This window comes from Meriones unguiculatus, chromosome 7, assembly GCF_030254825.1.
Source record: "Meriones unguiculatus strain TT.TT164.6M chromosome 7, Bangor_MerUng_6.1, whole genome shotgun sequence".
Lineage (NCBI taxonomy): Eukaryota > Metazoa > Chordata > Mammalia > Rodentia > Muridae > Meriones > Meriones unguiculatus.
Genome location: NC_083355.1, coordinates 120,828,715 through 120,843,373, shown reverse-complemented (window position 1 = coordinate 120,843,373; position 14,659 = coordinate 120,828,715). Strand labels below are relative to the sequence as shown.

The window sequence follows — 14,659 nt, the reverse complement described above, 5'->3', positions numbered from 1 at the left end:
GCTGTGTCATAAATATACATGTCAGACTCTAGTCAGATAGAAGCCGGCAGCACACAGAAGGGATTATTGTCATGGCTGTAATCTTATTTTCATTTGTAAAGAGAAACTGCATGTACATATGGTTTGCACCAAGATCTTGTAAGACACAGATAGTGAAAAGGTCACCTGGCAAAGCAAGCTAGCCTTCCTCTCTTTCTACAGTTATCCTGGGCATGACAGGAGCAGCTAAGGTCTGGCTTTAAGATCCCAGGTGTGGTTTTCTGCATACCTCCCGTTGTAACGAATGCTCCGGCTTCCTTATCCGGTACACCTGTGATTTCGTGTACCTGCGACTTTGTGTCCTCTGACCTGTCTCAAACTTTGTTCCCACCTCACCATAGCCTCACATTCACGGATACTGAGACCATGCAGTTCTCTTTGTGTTTGAATCAATTGTTCAGTGTTCTCCGGACGTGTCCATGTCCAGACAAATGGCAAGATTTCCTTTTTCTGGGCAGAGTAGGATTCCGGTTTTCATACACTGTGTGTGAATGTAACCCACTCATGCGTTGACCAGCACTTACATTGTTGCGTTGCCTGGAGTGGGCTACCTGTCCTCACCGCCCTAGGTGAGCTCAGGAGAACAACAGATAGTTGTTCTATTATCACATCTAGGGACCTGGCCCTTGTTCCCACAACGGCTTTGCCAATCTACATTCAAACCAGGACAGACAGAAAACAGACTGCACCAAAGGGGGCATGACCCAGGAGTGTAGAGAAGATTCAGTATTTTGGTTAAACCTGAAACTGATTTTGTAGTTTACAACTTAACCCTCTTGGTCAAAGGACACAAACAGCAGATGCATGGAATGAACAGCTAATCTAACCGGAGTACCTGAGCAGGAAGATGCCAGTTGCACGGAATTTGGGATTTAAAAATAACTGAAAGTGTGTGTGGGGGTTGCTAATCACTTGAGAAAGTTGGTCAAGTTTATTATCCATGTCCCCCCTGAACCCCACTCAAGCCGTGTTGGACAGAGGGACGGAGAGGCTGAGGAACTCCAGCCAAAACCTAAGCACAGGGCACCTCACAGTGAGCGGGTTCTTCAGACCGCGAACTCACAGCGAATTCAACTGCGTGGCCAGCGTCTCCACTGGGAATTCAATGGACGGCCTAAAACCAGCCTCTTCCGAACCGTCTCTACCACCCATCCCACCCCTGACTGTCTTCTGCTCTTCAGACGTCAGACAGTTGGCTTTTTAGGGGAGTGCTGACGGGAATCTAATTTCACTCGTTTCCCTGCAATGTCCAGGTCCTCTAGCTTTGCGTGGGAGGTACACCCTCGGCCCACTGCTCACCTGCACTGTGTCGCCTCCAAGCTGCTCGCTCTGGCCGGTTCTGGCTCCATTAATTTATTCTCCCATGCACCAGCGTGAGAGCCTTTCATGTGCTTAGTCAAATCGTGCCTTTTCTCTACTTAAAACCTTTTCATAGCTTCTTGGGGTGCTAGTAAAAGCAGTTTTGTATCTTCCAGAATGTAGAGGTATTTTTATGATTCTTGAGTCATATGCTAACTCATCCCTTCCTATCCCATAAACATTTACACAAATGGCCATGAACTGGGAACTCGGAAAATACTGTTACTGTCGCCATGGGAAAAAGTCTGGCCGTGAGGCTCTGTGACTCAGAACCCGGGGAGGATCCAGCTCAATGCTGGGGCATAGAAGAGAGCTCTGTTTCAGACGTGAAAATGCACACAGAGATCTGTCACACAAACAGGGAGGAGCAGGGAAGGTGGGGAAGGAGAGTAGAGGTGAGATTCAGTGAGGGCCCAACCCTGTGGAGCTGTGAGACCCACACTGTGCTAGTGTAACAGACTCAGATTATGAACCGAGGTAACTTTCGGGAGTTGGGAGTTGGCCTTGGAAGACAGGATAGAGTAGGCTGCATCTTGGCGGGAGTTTATGGCCGGTTACCACACAGCTGAAATGGACAGCAGTGTGTCCGGGAGGGTCATGCCGTGGAGGTGGAGATGGAGGTGGCACGGGGAGAAGGTGGCTAAGGGCTCCCCAAGTTCCTCTGAGGGTTTATAAGAAGAGCAACTCCACAGAGAAGTCAGTGGGCTCAGATTTATACAAGACACGGGTGAGTTCTCTGTGGCAGTGTCTTTATCGGTGTATTCATGTGCCAGTGTGCGCATTAGTGAGGGAGGCTGCTGTTCATCCTTAGGTGGATCCTGGGAATCGAAGTCAGGTCCTTGCAAAGCCGGTGCCTGACCCACCGACTTCCAGCCCTCCCTGCTTCGTTTGCTGAGGGACAGGTCCCTTGGGGTCACTTCTAATTTTGGTTTTAGGAATGTAATAGGAAAATGCACGGTGTGTGTGTGTGTGTGTGTGTGTGTGTGTGTGTGTGTGTGCGTGCGTGCAAGAGAGAGAGAGAGAGAGAGAGAGAGAGAGAGAGAGTCTGAGGTAGAGATTCTTGTTTCATCCATTGTGATCTTACCCACCGTCGCTCACAGTTACCCGAATAGGATGACAGGCCTGTTCCGCCTCTGTCCTGAGGAGGGGCCTGTGGGGCTTGCTGGAACCTGTTAGAAGTTGTGTTTACTTCCAACCGGCAGCCGGCAGCCGTTGGCCTGAAGTCGGGAGCCCGCGCTCTGTCCTCTTGATGCTCAACATTCTGTTTGGTGACGGAGTGGAGAACCTGTCCTGAGCTGCCCCGCTCACTGGCGTCAGGCTGCTGAAACAGCACGCTGGGAGTCAGTGCCTTGTAAACACCAGGCACTCATTTCTCCCCTTCTAGAGGCTGGAAGTCCAAGCCCTGGCATCCGCAGATTCAGGGTTGGTGAAGGCTGCCCAAGCCCCGAGGACCCCTCTGTCCTGTGTGGACGAGACTCTCTAAGGCCCGGGTGCCATTCCGTCAGGAGCTGTGCCCTCTGGTCACCCTAGGAATCACTGCCCCTGTGTGTGTGGATTCCATCCGGTCTCAGCAGAGGCGCTGAGACCGTTGTGGGCGTGTTGGCCCAGCAGCCGGGGGATGGGCTGTATGCACAGAGTGCAGTCTACGTAGCAATACTGCTGCAGCTGAGTGACTAGACACGGTTTACGAAAGAGAGAAAGGAATGACAGTTTGCTCCAAACCTCTCCCCAGAACAAATTTCAAACTTTTTTTTTTTTTCTAAATGGGTCAATGTGACAGATACATTCAGTGGCTGGTCATGCCCGTTTCCTTTTGCACTAAAAGTCAACGGCTCAGAAAGCAAGTTTGCAATCACTTCCTCGGAGGAATGGTGTACTCTGAGGTTCTTAGAATGCAGAGCAACACACCTTGCTGCTGAGCTGTTTTGTCACTCGCTGAATGGAAAAGCAGCCTCACCTTACGCCAGATGTAAGACTGAGTTAATGTAAGGCTCTGAGACTGGAGCCAAACAGAGGGCTGTGTTCACAACTGTTCTTGCTGACTTTGTTGGTGAACAGGCAAAAGAGCCTTCACTGTGCTAAGCCTGAGGTGCACGGCGCAGGCACCCTGATGGTGAAGCCTGAGGATGGCTGTGTGTGCCCAGGGACAGCTTTCCTGGAGGTGCCCTCAGTACTGTTAGTGAGAACCTGGGAAAAGTGTCTCCACTTCCTGCATCATGCATGAGGCTTTCGCACTTTTTCAGTTCTGACCTGAGGAGAGTGTTGTTTCCATCCCCAAGTCAACAGGAGTTTAGATGACCTGCCAGTCTACGGGAGTGTTTTGAGAACCTGCACCCTTTGTTTATCACTGGGATGGAGGGAGGGAGGCGGGCACGCTGGTGCCCACACAGGTGTGGGGCCACAGTGCCTGGAGGGCTGAGCCTCCTGGAAACAAGGCTACCTGCTGCACAGGCGGTCAGTCAGAGGCAGCAAGGTCAGGCTTACGTGGCTGCTTCTCTCTAACAGCCACGTCTCTCGGTGGCGTCTTCTCGCTAACTGTTACTTTACTTTGCACCATGCAGGGCTTTGAAATCGATTACTTCACGTTTAAGTCCAAAACCCTGGACTTTGCCCGAAGGCTCGGGACGCTGCTCTGTGAAGGTCTCCACAACTGCAGTGGTTTGGAAGCTGCATTTAAGGTTGGTTCGTAAGGAGCCCCCAGAAAACGCATAACTTAGACGGTTACACGGAAAGGCCAGGCACGTTCCTTTCTGATGTGGGTAGAGTAGTAACCAGATCAGTCACATTTCCTTCGAGCTCAGCCCACGGATACTGGAGTTTGAATAAGGCACTAGAGATAGTGCAGTTTACTCTGGGAAGGTCGTTTCTGGGACACTGACTTTTGATCTCTTCTGGCATTTACTGTATTTTAGCTCTTATTTCCTCTAGAGCAAGGTGAATGTGTCCAGCAAAATATTGACTCAACAGGAAGCCACACTGAAAAGTTAAAACAAATCTATAATTTCAATAATCCTTTTCTTTTTATTGTTTGCCTATGCTGGCATCATCTGCCTGCTTTATCACTCTGACTGAAACACATAACGACTAATTTTCCCTATTTCACCAGGTGTAAGACCATTGATTACCAGGTATTTGTGTGTCAATAAGAAAAAGTGATGCTAAATTAATTATAATTTCATTGATGGTATAATACATTCTGACATCAGAAATACTGAAGCATGAGAGAATGTGTTGTGAATGAGCTTAATGAAGTGTATGTGTATTAAAAATCATGTGAAAGGCTGGGAATGCAGGCCAGTGGCAGTGTCCACCTGTACGTGAGCGGGTGGGAGGGAGGGAGAGAGGGCAGGGAAGTGGAGTAGTTCTGGAAAAGAAATGCGTTTTGAAAACTCCTGGAGATCCGAAGCTTATGATATGGAAATGGGACAGCATGTTAGAAAAGGTGAATTGCAAATCACATGTAGTTGGTATGAGGTGATATCCCCAAGGGGGGTTGTTTGCCATCCAAGCAGGCACTGTAGGGAACCACAGACACGCTTTATTGAGAATGGCAGAGCAAAGCGATATAGCAGGCAGATTTTCAAGGATGATGTTATTAGATTTTGTCAGCTGAGAAGGACCAAATGGTGTTTGTTTGTTTGTTTGTTTTAACAAAACAAAAATTTTCAGGTAAAACTGAGATGTCCATTGGCCAGAATATATGGTGTGTTTTTGTAGTTTCCTCTCTTTGGTACAATTATTTTATATTTAGTATGTTCTTTTTTTTTCCTTTGGCTAGATATACATAAATATTGTTCTTAGACAAAATGATAGCATTCTGATTCTCATTTAGCAGAGCTAGGCTTTTATTTTTTTTCCTAAAAGAGTTGAATAGTAGTTTTTTCTAATGTCTGTGCAGTGACTTCATATTTATGTTACTGGAAATGAAATTGTGCTCTTTAAGTTTTGTGGGTAACCATAAGAAAGAGCAGTGAACTCTTGGTGTACAGAGCTTCCTAATTCCATTAATTAGCAATCTAATTCACATCACTCTTTGTGCCCACTCACAGCCATTAACATGGGTTATTTAAGCACATGTTAGTTTATTTTCTCAAGCAGTCTTGTCTTGTTGACAAGTGGTTTTTAAAAAGCATTCCACATATTTGTAGCTGACTGTTAAAATGATGAGGTAAAATCCTGCCTTAGGCAGAGCCGGATGGCAGGCTGCAGTGCGCAGCCTTTGTTAGGGTTAGGTTGCCTTGTAGACAGTGGTACTCACGGACGGCCTGAGGGTAACAGGATTACCTGGAATTAGACATGACACACTGTTGGGAGTGTGAGGGCAGGAGAAAATGTGCAGGCCATGTACCCCAGGGAGACGGGATTTCAGCCTTAGGCACAGGCTGAGGAACTTTGACCACAGATTGTTTTAGGAGAGGAATATTTTTGTAGGCTGTTTTGAGCGATAATTAGATGTCTGTTCTTTGTAAAGGAAGCAAAGTGATCACTAGTATTCTGGTGTAAACTGTAAAGCTTAAGAACCTAGAGTGCTGGCATCAGCTGAAAAAAATGAACACAGCACTAATAAATGGATCTAAGATTTGTATTGAGGCACATTGAAATATGTTTTGGAAAAGAGTCCAGAAAAGATTTTAGACAACATAAAATTGAATATGATTCAGTCCAAAATCTGAAGTGGGTTCAGGTACCCACAGGATTAAAAAGTCTTTGAACAAGGCAAACCCAGGCAAACTAATATTGATACTACTTTGCACATTACAGCACAGTTGTGGAAAGCTGAGAGGGAGAGGGGCATTAAAGAGATCTGAAACAGAGTCTTTAGGAGAAGAGAAGGTTGTGGGATTCGGGCTTCAGCTTGCAGGACCAGTGTGAAGGGAAGCTCTGCCACCATAAAGCGGCTGTGTGTCTGGCTGAGGCACCAGGAGCCTATGTGACTGTAGTTCTCATCCTGGAGGCTCAGGACAGCACCACTGCCCGACTCCCTGCTGTCCAGCTCTGCAGCTCCTCTGTGGAGTATTTCTCTGTCTTTCCTTTTGAGGACTCCGGGCTTTAAAGCTCAGCCATGGAGTAAGCAGGATGAGCTCTAATGTGGAAGCCTCTGGAGAATGTAAGGATGTGTGGAAGGAATGCATTTCCAGTTGATGTTGGGGTTCCGTCTGCTAACCTAGGAGGCTAGTGACCACTTGTGAATTCATGGGAACTTCCAACCAACGCAACAGTGGCCTGGAGAAGAAAGTTAGTAATCAACATTTTGCTAGGTAACTGACCATCTGAGTTAAAAATCTTCTGGAGGTTTCTGTTACGTTACAACCGTTATCAGAAAAAGCCAGAATATGTTTGTCTTTGGAGGCCCATGATATAGATGCATTTATATTTTAATTTACATAACTTTTCACTGTGTTATTTTCAACGAGTATAACTCACAGGAATGTTTGCAAAGTTTCTATAATGAAGCTATTTTTTTAATAAAGGCACCCATTACTTCCTAAAAACAAAACAAAAGAACAAAATTCTCTTCATTTTCATGATGCTTTACTTAATTATTTTGAGATATCTCTCAAAGAAAATACCAATATAAGATGCATTATAATGGGCACATTAAAGTCCACATAGTCCAGGATCCCTGTGGGCATCAGCTTTGCATAGCTTGGGACTGCTTTATATTTTCTTATAATTATGTGCCCAGGATCCGTTCAGTTTAGAGCACTGAGAGAGTAATAGCATTCTCAGTGGACAGAATTGGTGCAACAATGTAATACAAAATTACAGAATTGAACGAAAGTTAGGAAATTGTTCCATTCTGAAATTTTTCTGTTTGATATTTTTAGGCTGCAGTTAGCTGCTAGTGATGAAAATAGTATCACCTAGGAGGCTTGGATGGGGAGGGTGGGAGGGGCCAGTGAAGAATGAGACCAGCGCTTTCGTCTAGCTGTTCACTAGCCTGTGAATTTGGGCCAGTGGCTCCCTCCCTGCAGCTCAGTTCTCACAGGGAAGTGTGACAGCTGCTTCTAAGGCCTTCAGGTGTGCCTGGCCCTCGGCACTTGCGAATGCCCACTGCAAACAAACATTACATTCCTATGTGACTTAGCTGCCAAGAAAGCCACATCACGCCACACGTAAAATAATTCACTCCAGAGAGTAAACGTAGCTCACCTTCATGGACGCTGGTGGGGAGCTGGGGAACCTGGGAGTCTTCAGAGAGAGAGAGAGTGGGGCTTCGTGAAGTTGGTGTCACCAGATTGACACCCATCATCACTCTGCCCCACACCCCCTCCACATGCGTCCTCTGCTTGGTAGTGCCTTCTGCCCCCTCACAACCTAAGCTGCGTTAGCTCAGCCAGCCGCAAGCTCGCTCTGAGCAACAGACAACCTGCGACCTCCAACCTCCGTGTCAAAGGAGGCCTCCCCCTGTAGTGTTTCCAGAGCAGCACCGTGGCTGCCTGGGCCACAGTTACGAGTAACTAGATCTTCAGGGCGTGGAAGGGACAGGTCGGTTGTTGTTGTTGGTATGTTTGGTGTAGTTATTGATGGGAAGAAATGCATAACACACATTTAAGTCTGGCTTCTACTTTTATACACACTGAGCCACTTGAAACCATTCCCTGACACCCAGCAGGGGCTTGGTGGCTGTGAGTGCCACTGCCGGTAGGCATTGGCTCATTCTGACCCTACCCATTTCCACGGAGGCAAAGACATGTTATCTAGAATTTGGTTTATTGGTTATGTGAAATTTTAAGAAGACACAAAAATAAGCATTTTGTCTTCTGTGGCACCGTGTGTATTTTACGGCCCTGACTTTGCCTCTAGTAGTGTAAGAAGTTTATTTGGGAAAGTTGTGAGCCAAATCCTTGCACTAAACACTCAGAATTCTTAACCTTTCTTTAACTTTGATTTTTTTTAATAGCTTTTGACCATATTTGGGAATTTTCTAGAGAAACCAGTTGTCATGGAAATGTTCAGCCCACATTACGGCACATTGTTGAACATGTTCAACGCAGAGTTGGATATGTGTAAGCAACTGTATGACGAACACGTCAAGCAGGTGAGTGGGGTCAGAGTTCGCGGTGCCACCATGTTATGTGGGTAATGGCCATCAACCAGAACCCTTTCATTGTGCAAAGACTCGGGTCACTAGATACATGATACAGAGGATGAGGAATCGGTGTCGTTATATATGTCACTATATATGACATTTTATATGTCATTGAGTATTTTTCTGTGCTGGAGATTGGGCCAGAGACCTTCTCTGTGCTAGGAAAAAAACTGCCATTGAGCTGTCCTTCCAGCTGAAGGTTTTGGCTTACTGGTTTCCTTCTGGAGACGGTAACTTGCTTTGGCCCTTGCTTCTTCATGGGCAAAGTTATTAACCACCTTTAATGCCACTATGAAAGGAAATAAACGTCTGTGCCCATGGCTGGAAGGCACCCTGACAGAGCGTCCCTTTTCTTCCTCTTCATGAAAACGCCAACTGCCAACATGCAGATTGAACAAGGACACGAAATTCTGTGCAAGAATATGCCATTCACCTCTGGAAATATTAAGTGGACCAGAATGCTCCTTGAGCGCCTTCAGAGGTTTTGGTCAAGTTTCACATCTCTCCGTTACCTGTGAGTGCTGGGCGTGGTCCGTGGTGGGCGATGCCGACGCTGCCAGTGTCTCCGAGGTCCGGGCAGTCCTCAGATGGGTTAGGTAGCTGAGGATGGCCTTGGAGAGCTGATCGCCGCCCCCACCTCTCAGGCGCTAGGTTGTGGGCACCCGTCACCACACCGGGCTCTGGCTGGTGTTGGCACAGGGAGGTGGCAGCTCCTGTTAGCTCTTGAGGATGTGCTGGCCTGCTCCTTGTTGGTCGGGTCATTACGATTCTGGAATATTTTATGGAATCATAGCTTCATATTTTCTAGTCCATTTATCTTTTAATGTTTCCTTTTCCATTGTTGACTAGAGAGTTTGATTATCCTACTTTCTCTTCCTCAGTCTCCCCTACTTGGTGACACACTTCTCTGTGCTCTTTTTTTAATTCCCTGATAGAAACTGGGAAATCGCTGACACTCACTGAAGTCTTTGGAGTTCCATTGACTCTTTTGTAACTACCTTTTGTCTTTAAGCAGATAAAACTTTAAAGCACTGTGTGGCTTTCATTGCTTCCTCTCTGACCTTTAGAGTGGATGAGCCTGTTCTCTGATGTTAAATAAGCTGAACTCTGTTGATAAACATAAAAAAAGCAGGAGAAACTTGTCGCTGCAGATTTCCGGACAGTCCTGACGAGGCTGCAGTCTGTCAGAAGTATGCTGAAATGACCTCTTTGCTGGATCAGTTTGAAAGTCATGTCTATAGCGAATGGAGAAGAAATGTGGATGAAACCTGTGAATTCAATCTGAATCAGCCCTTGCTTAAATTCAGTGCCATAAATGGCCTTCTTACTGTCAACTTTGACCCTAAGGTAGGACTTTGCCTTTCTAAGTGCATTAGAGATGCTGCCTGTCCTGAGGCCTCCCTAATGGCGGAGAGGTTCACCTCAGCTTTTTAAACTTTGTTTTGGAAAATGGCAGTGGTGTAAGGGTTATGAACTTAAACTCAAGAAAGCTTTTTTTTTTAACAGAGGTTTGTTTTTGTGTGTGTATGTTTGTGTTTGGTTGAACGACCTCTTAGATTCCAAGCAAGCACTCTGCAGTGATCTTATTTACTTGTACCTTATTTGTTAGCAGGTCTTCTCTTTTAGTCCAGGGCATCAAACCCAGGACCCTGTGTATGCAAGGCAAGTGCTCTACCAGTGGAGCCACAGCCATAAGCCCTTCTGTGTTATCCGTTTATTACCGTGTCTCCTATTGATTGATTTTTTGGAGAGCAGGATCTGCCTGCTGCCCAGGCTGGCTTTGAACTCATCTGCTGCCCAGGAAATTCTTTTGTCTCTTGCCTCCTGAGCAGCAAGGGCTACAGTCCTGGGCGCCCATGTCAGGCGCTTCCTCCCTTCCTTATTAACTGGTTAGCATCTTGTGATTGTCACTTTACCACCTGTACTCGCCTGATGGTGAGCCACCGGGGATCGGGTCCGTTTCCTTCTTCTGTGTTCCCTGTTCCAGTTCCTGTCAGGAACTGGGAACTCAGCTGGCTGGTTCCGAGAGCGTTACTGGACCACTTCTGGCCTTTGTAGTCTTAGATCAAGTGTCAGGTTGTTCCAATTTATTAAAATGTGAAAGTCACAGATGAAAAGGAGCAGAGTCTCTTCTGGTTTTGGCTGACAATGTTTTTTCTGTTTGCCATCATTTCTTCAAAGGGAAGATAAGCTTGTGTCATGGTGGCTGAGTTGATGGCAGTTAAACAGTAATTTAAAACATAAACTTCACATTGATACAAAAATATTAACAGCTCCATAGCACCTGGAGGAATAGATTGCTTCTATGGAATAGCTCTTTTGCTGTCTGTGCTGTCTATAAGAAAGGGGCACTTCAAGCCATAATTTTATTACATCTTTTGAGACAGGGTCTCATGGAGCCAAGACTGGCCTTAAACTTGAGATCTCCTGGACTCTACTTCCTTAATGCTGAGATCATAGCCGTGCTCCCCATACGGCTGACTGTGCAGCTTATTATGTAACAAGGACAGTGCAGAAGCCTAATCAGCAGGAGTGTGTGTGTGTGTGTGTGTGTGTGTGTGTGTGTGACTTCAATATGCACGTAAGTAGTAAATATGTGTGTAGATAGGTATGTGCGCGCACACACACACACACACACACACACATATGTGTATGTGTATGTATATATACAGAGACTGACTGACCGTGCATTGATTTTTGTTGTTGTTGTTGTTGTTGTTGTTGTTGTTGAGACAGGAATTCACTCTGTAGACAGGACTGAGCTCACACTCAGAGATCTGCCTGCCTTTGCCTCTCAAGTGTTGGTTGAGATTAGGGGCGTGAGATCCCACGCCTAACCATGCATTCTGTGCGAAACATGCTTTAGACAACCTGTCTCCTAGTCTTTTTGTTTTCTAGACAGGAAAACAAAATTATTCTCTTCTGTTTACCACCCTTAAATTTGCAGGATAGTTAAGGGTAAGCGTCTTTGGAAGTTTCTGTGAAAAAAAAAAAAAAGAATTTGCCAATTTCGGGTAATGAAGAATAGTCAGTATTATAGCCGTGACCACCCAGAGCCTGCCTAGGAGGTGGCCCAGTGGGTGAGAGGATCAGGGTGAACACCCTGACTCGGTTCTGTTTCCCTAAAATAAATACAAGTACCATCATCACCTTTTTTGCTAATAAACACCTAAGAGTCCTTTTTCTGACTTCTATTCTCCCACACCCCCTGCAGACTTAGTGCTGGCATTCCAGTGACTCGGTCACTGTTCCAGGTGGGCGGGAGAGTCTCCCGGATGCATCGCAGATGTGACGTGTTATGAGTTTCACTTTTTTTCTGGAGATTGCAATTATTTTAAAATAAATAGTGAAATTTTGATATAAACATGAAAATAAGTATAAACACAGTTGCTTGAAGTGTTGTAGAGGCAGCTGAGATTCTTGTGGCTTAAGTACCATTGAACCCTTGTGAATCGAATCTGCAGCCCTGTTTTCCCTCTGAGAACCATGTGGGCGTCGGCAGCGCCCACCGTGCACAGAAACCCATTAGCTCTCGTACTATGGAGCCTTCGAATTCCACACTGTTCAGTTTATGGATGAAGACATGCATGGCTTGGGTAGTAACAACGTATATGAAGCAAAACCCTGTCTACTTTGAACCAGAAATGCAGTAATTGCTAGATCACGCTGAAGTGTTTCAAGTTAAAGTCATCTTAATGAAAGGCATTCTCGTTTCTAGAGATTGTTTATCTGAGTGGGGGAGGGAAAGCCAATGCCTGGAGCGTGTGGGGGACCCTGCAGGAGCAATTCTCTCCTGCTGCTGAGATGGTCCATCTGGTTCTGCTGTGACATCGACCTAGGCTTCCCGCGTTCTGTCTCCACGCTCTGGAGTGCTTCCAGCTGCACGCAGGAGCACACCTGAGTTTTCCATGCGACCTAGGGGCTACGCTGAGGTGGTCAGGCCTGCATAGCAAATGCTTCTCCTCACTAGCTCTCTTGTTGGCTGAGAACTGTATTCTTAGAGTATGCAATAATCCCCCATATTCTTGGAATAGCTCGTGGCCGTGCTGAGAGAAGTCAGATACCTTTTGATGCTGAAGAAATCGGACATACCGGCTTCCGCTTTAGGCATTTTCCAGAAAAGGAACACTATTTTAAAGGTCTGTGGCTTTTGATATTTGGTTTCTTTGAGATGAAAATACTTGCGTCTTATTTCTTGTTTGGGAGACCTGTGGCACTTGGTGCCTTTGTGCAGAATCTGCTGACGTACCGGCCTTTGTGTGTCGTGCTTGCTTGCTTTGTCTCGCTCAGCACATTGGGAATCTCGAGCTCCTCGTCCAAGGCTACAATAAGCTGAAACAGACCCTCCTGGAAGTTGAGTACCCTCTCGTTGAGGACGAGCTCAGAGCTGTGGATGAGCAGCTGGAGGCGGCGGCCACGTGGCTGACGTGGCAGGACGACTTCTGGGTCTACATGGAGAAGGTGCAAGTGACCACCACCGAGCTGGAGCGCAGAGTGGCGCAGACGCAGAGCAACGTGCGAACCATCCAGCAAACCATGCAGGCCTGGGCAGAGTGGCCGCTGCTGCCCCGCAGGGACCCCAGAAGGGAGGCTGCCTTGAACTTGGAAGACAAGGGGGACCTGTTTGCTAAAAAGTACAAGCGGATCAGAGAAGACGGCCATAAGATACACAGCTTGGTAGAGGTAATGGCTTCTGACGTGTCAACTGATAGAGGTCTTTTTATTTAGTAAAGAGAAAACAAAAAGCTAACTGTAGGTCATGCCTTAGTGAGGTAATGGATGGTTTTGACCGACTGTAAGATGGAACAGTCTTATTTGCCTGTGATTGTGTAGCTCACCATTCCTCATTCCTGAGGGAGAGAGATGTGAATATGAGGTGCAATGACCAAACTGAAAGGGTGCAAGCAGGCTCACTCTTTGTCCCAGCTGATCCCATTGGCTGCTGTTTAATCCTCCCGCTTGTTTGTTTTCATGATCTCAGGATGGCAGCCACAGTTGCTCTGCTCCCAAAAATACATCTGGGTTTCTTGGAGCTGGAGAGATGGTTCAGTGGTTAAGAACATTTCCTGCTCTTATAGAGGATCTGGGATCAATTCCCAGCATCACACGGCAGCTCACAACCATCTGTCATTTCAGTTCAAGGGATCCAACACCCTCTTCTAAGCTTGGTGGGCACTGCGTGTATGTGGCACACATCTGTTCATGAAGGCCAAACTCCTCTACTCAAATAATTCTCTCTCTGCATGCATGTGTGTGTATATCTATATGTAGGTTTGGGTTCTTCAAATTATCAGTGAGCAATGTCCTAGGGTAACCAATTGAAAACTAACCCAAAAACAAAAGGGAGAAGCATGCACTAAAGCAAACGAGGAAAACCCATCAGATAAGGTATCATGCTGGCCCACCCAAGCATTGCTGTGACATTCAGGATCACTGATGAGGAATTTGTGTGGTGAATGGTAATGGGGGAAGCATTTAGAGGAGACCATGTCTACATAGTACAGGTTTGCTATGGCGAAGACTTTGAAGGGATGGGAAGATGGCAGCCAGCGACTTTGTGCTCAGAGCTGCTTCTGTGAGTGTAAGCCACAAGGGGAAGGACGCAGGGGACAGAGCCAGCCAGGAGCTGAATGTCCTGATCCGATGAGAAACGGTGGAGCTTGGGTTGTAGGGACTGATGGAGACTATGGAGTGAGAATGACAGGGAAAGTGCCTCCTGGGAAGAGAGGTCCGGGGGACTGTATCGGCCTTAGCTCGGCCTCTGCAGTTTTAAACAGATCTGTCTGGCAAACAGACATCCTAGAGTGTGGCGGCGTCCGTGTCAAGGTTTGCCGGAGATAGTCTTACCCGTTAGTGCTGATGAGTACTGGGATGTGTTTTGAAGGAAGAGACAAACTTGCTGTAGGGTATCAGGGAAGTCAAGGTTTCAGGTCTGAGAAGATGGAAAAGGAGGCTTCTCTGAGACAGCGAGAAGCAGTTAGAATAGGTTTTGGAGAAACAGGATTTGGACTGGGGAGTGTTTGGTTGTCAAAGACTTTGATGCAGGTGACACTAGAAATGTCTTGTGTTTAAGGTGCAAGTTCAGGAGGATAACACAGAATTGGTTGTGTGTGTGTGTCATCTATCTATCTATCATCTATCTATTGTTTATCTATCATCTATCTATCT

General features: G+C 46.5%; 1 protein-coding gene across 1 annotated transcript in view; it reads left to right on the top strand.

Moving 5' to 3' along the window:
- The window catches only part of Dnah11 (dynein axonemal heavy chain 11), a 266,833-nt gene that overhangs the window by 26,662 nt on the left and 225,512 nt on the right, over nucleotides 1-14,659 (top strand). The window contains exons 9-14 of the mRNA XM_060388295.1: nucleotides 3,960-4,076; nucleotides 8,303-8,440; nucleotides 8,881-9,005; nucleotides 9,643-9,838; nucleotides 12,526-12,630; nucleotides 12,782-13,174. Of these exons, the coding sequence (XP_060244278.1) occupies nucleotides 3,960-4,076; nucleotides 8,303-8,440; nucleotides 8,881-9,005; nucleotides 9,643-9,838; nucleotides 12,526-12,630; nucleotides 12,782-13,174 (1,074 nt within the window). The remainder of the gene's footprint in view (nucleotides 1-3,959; nucleotides 4,077-8,302; nucleotides 8,441-8,880; nucleotides 9,006-9,642; nucleotides 9,839-12,525; nucleotides 12,631-12,781; nucleotides 13,175-14,659) is intronic.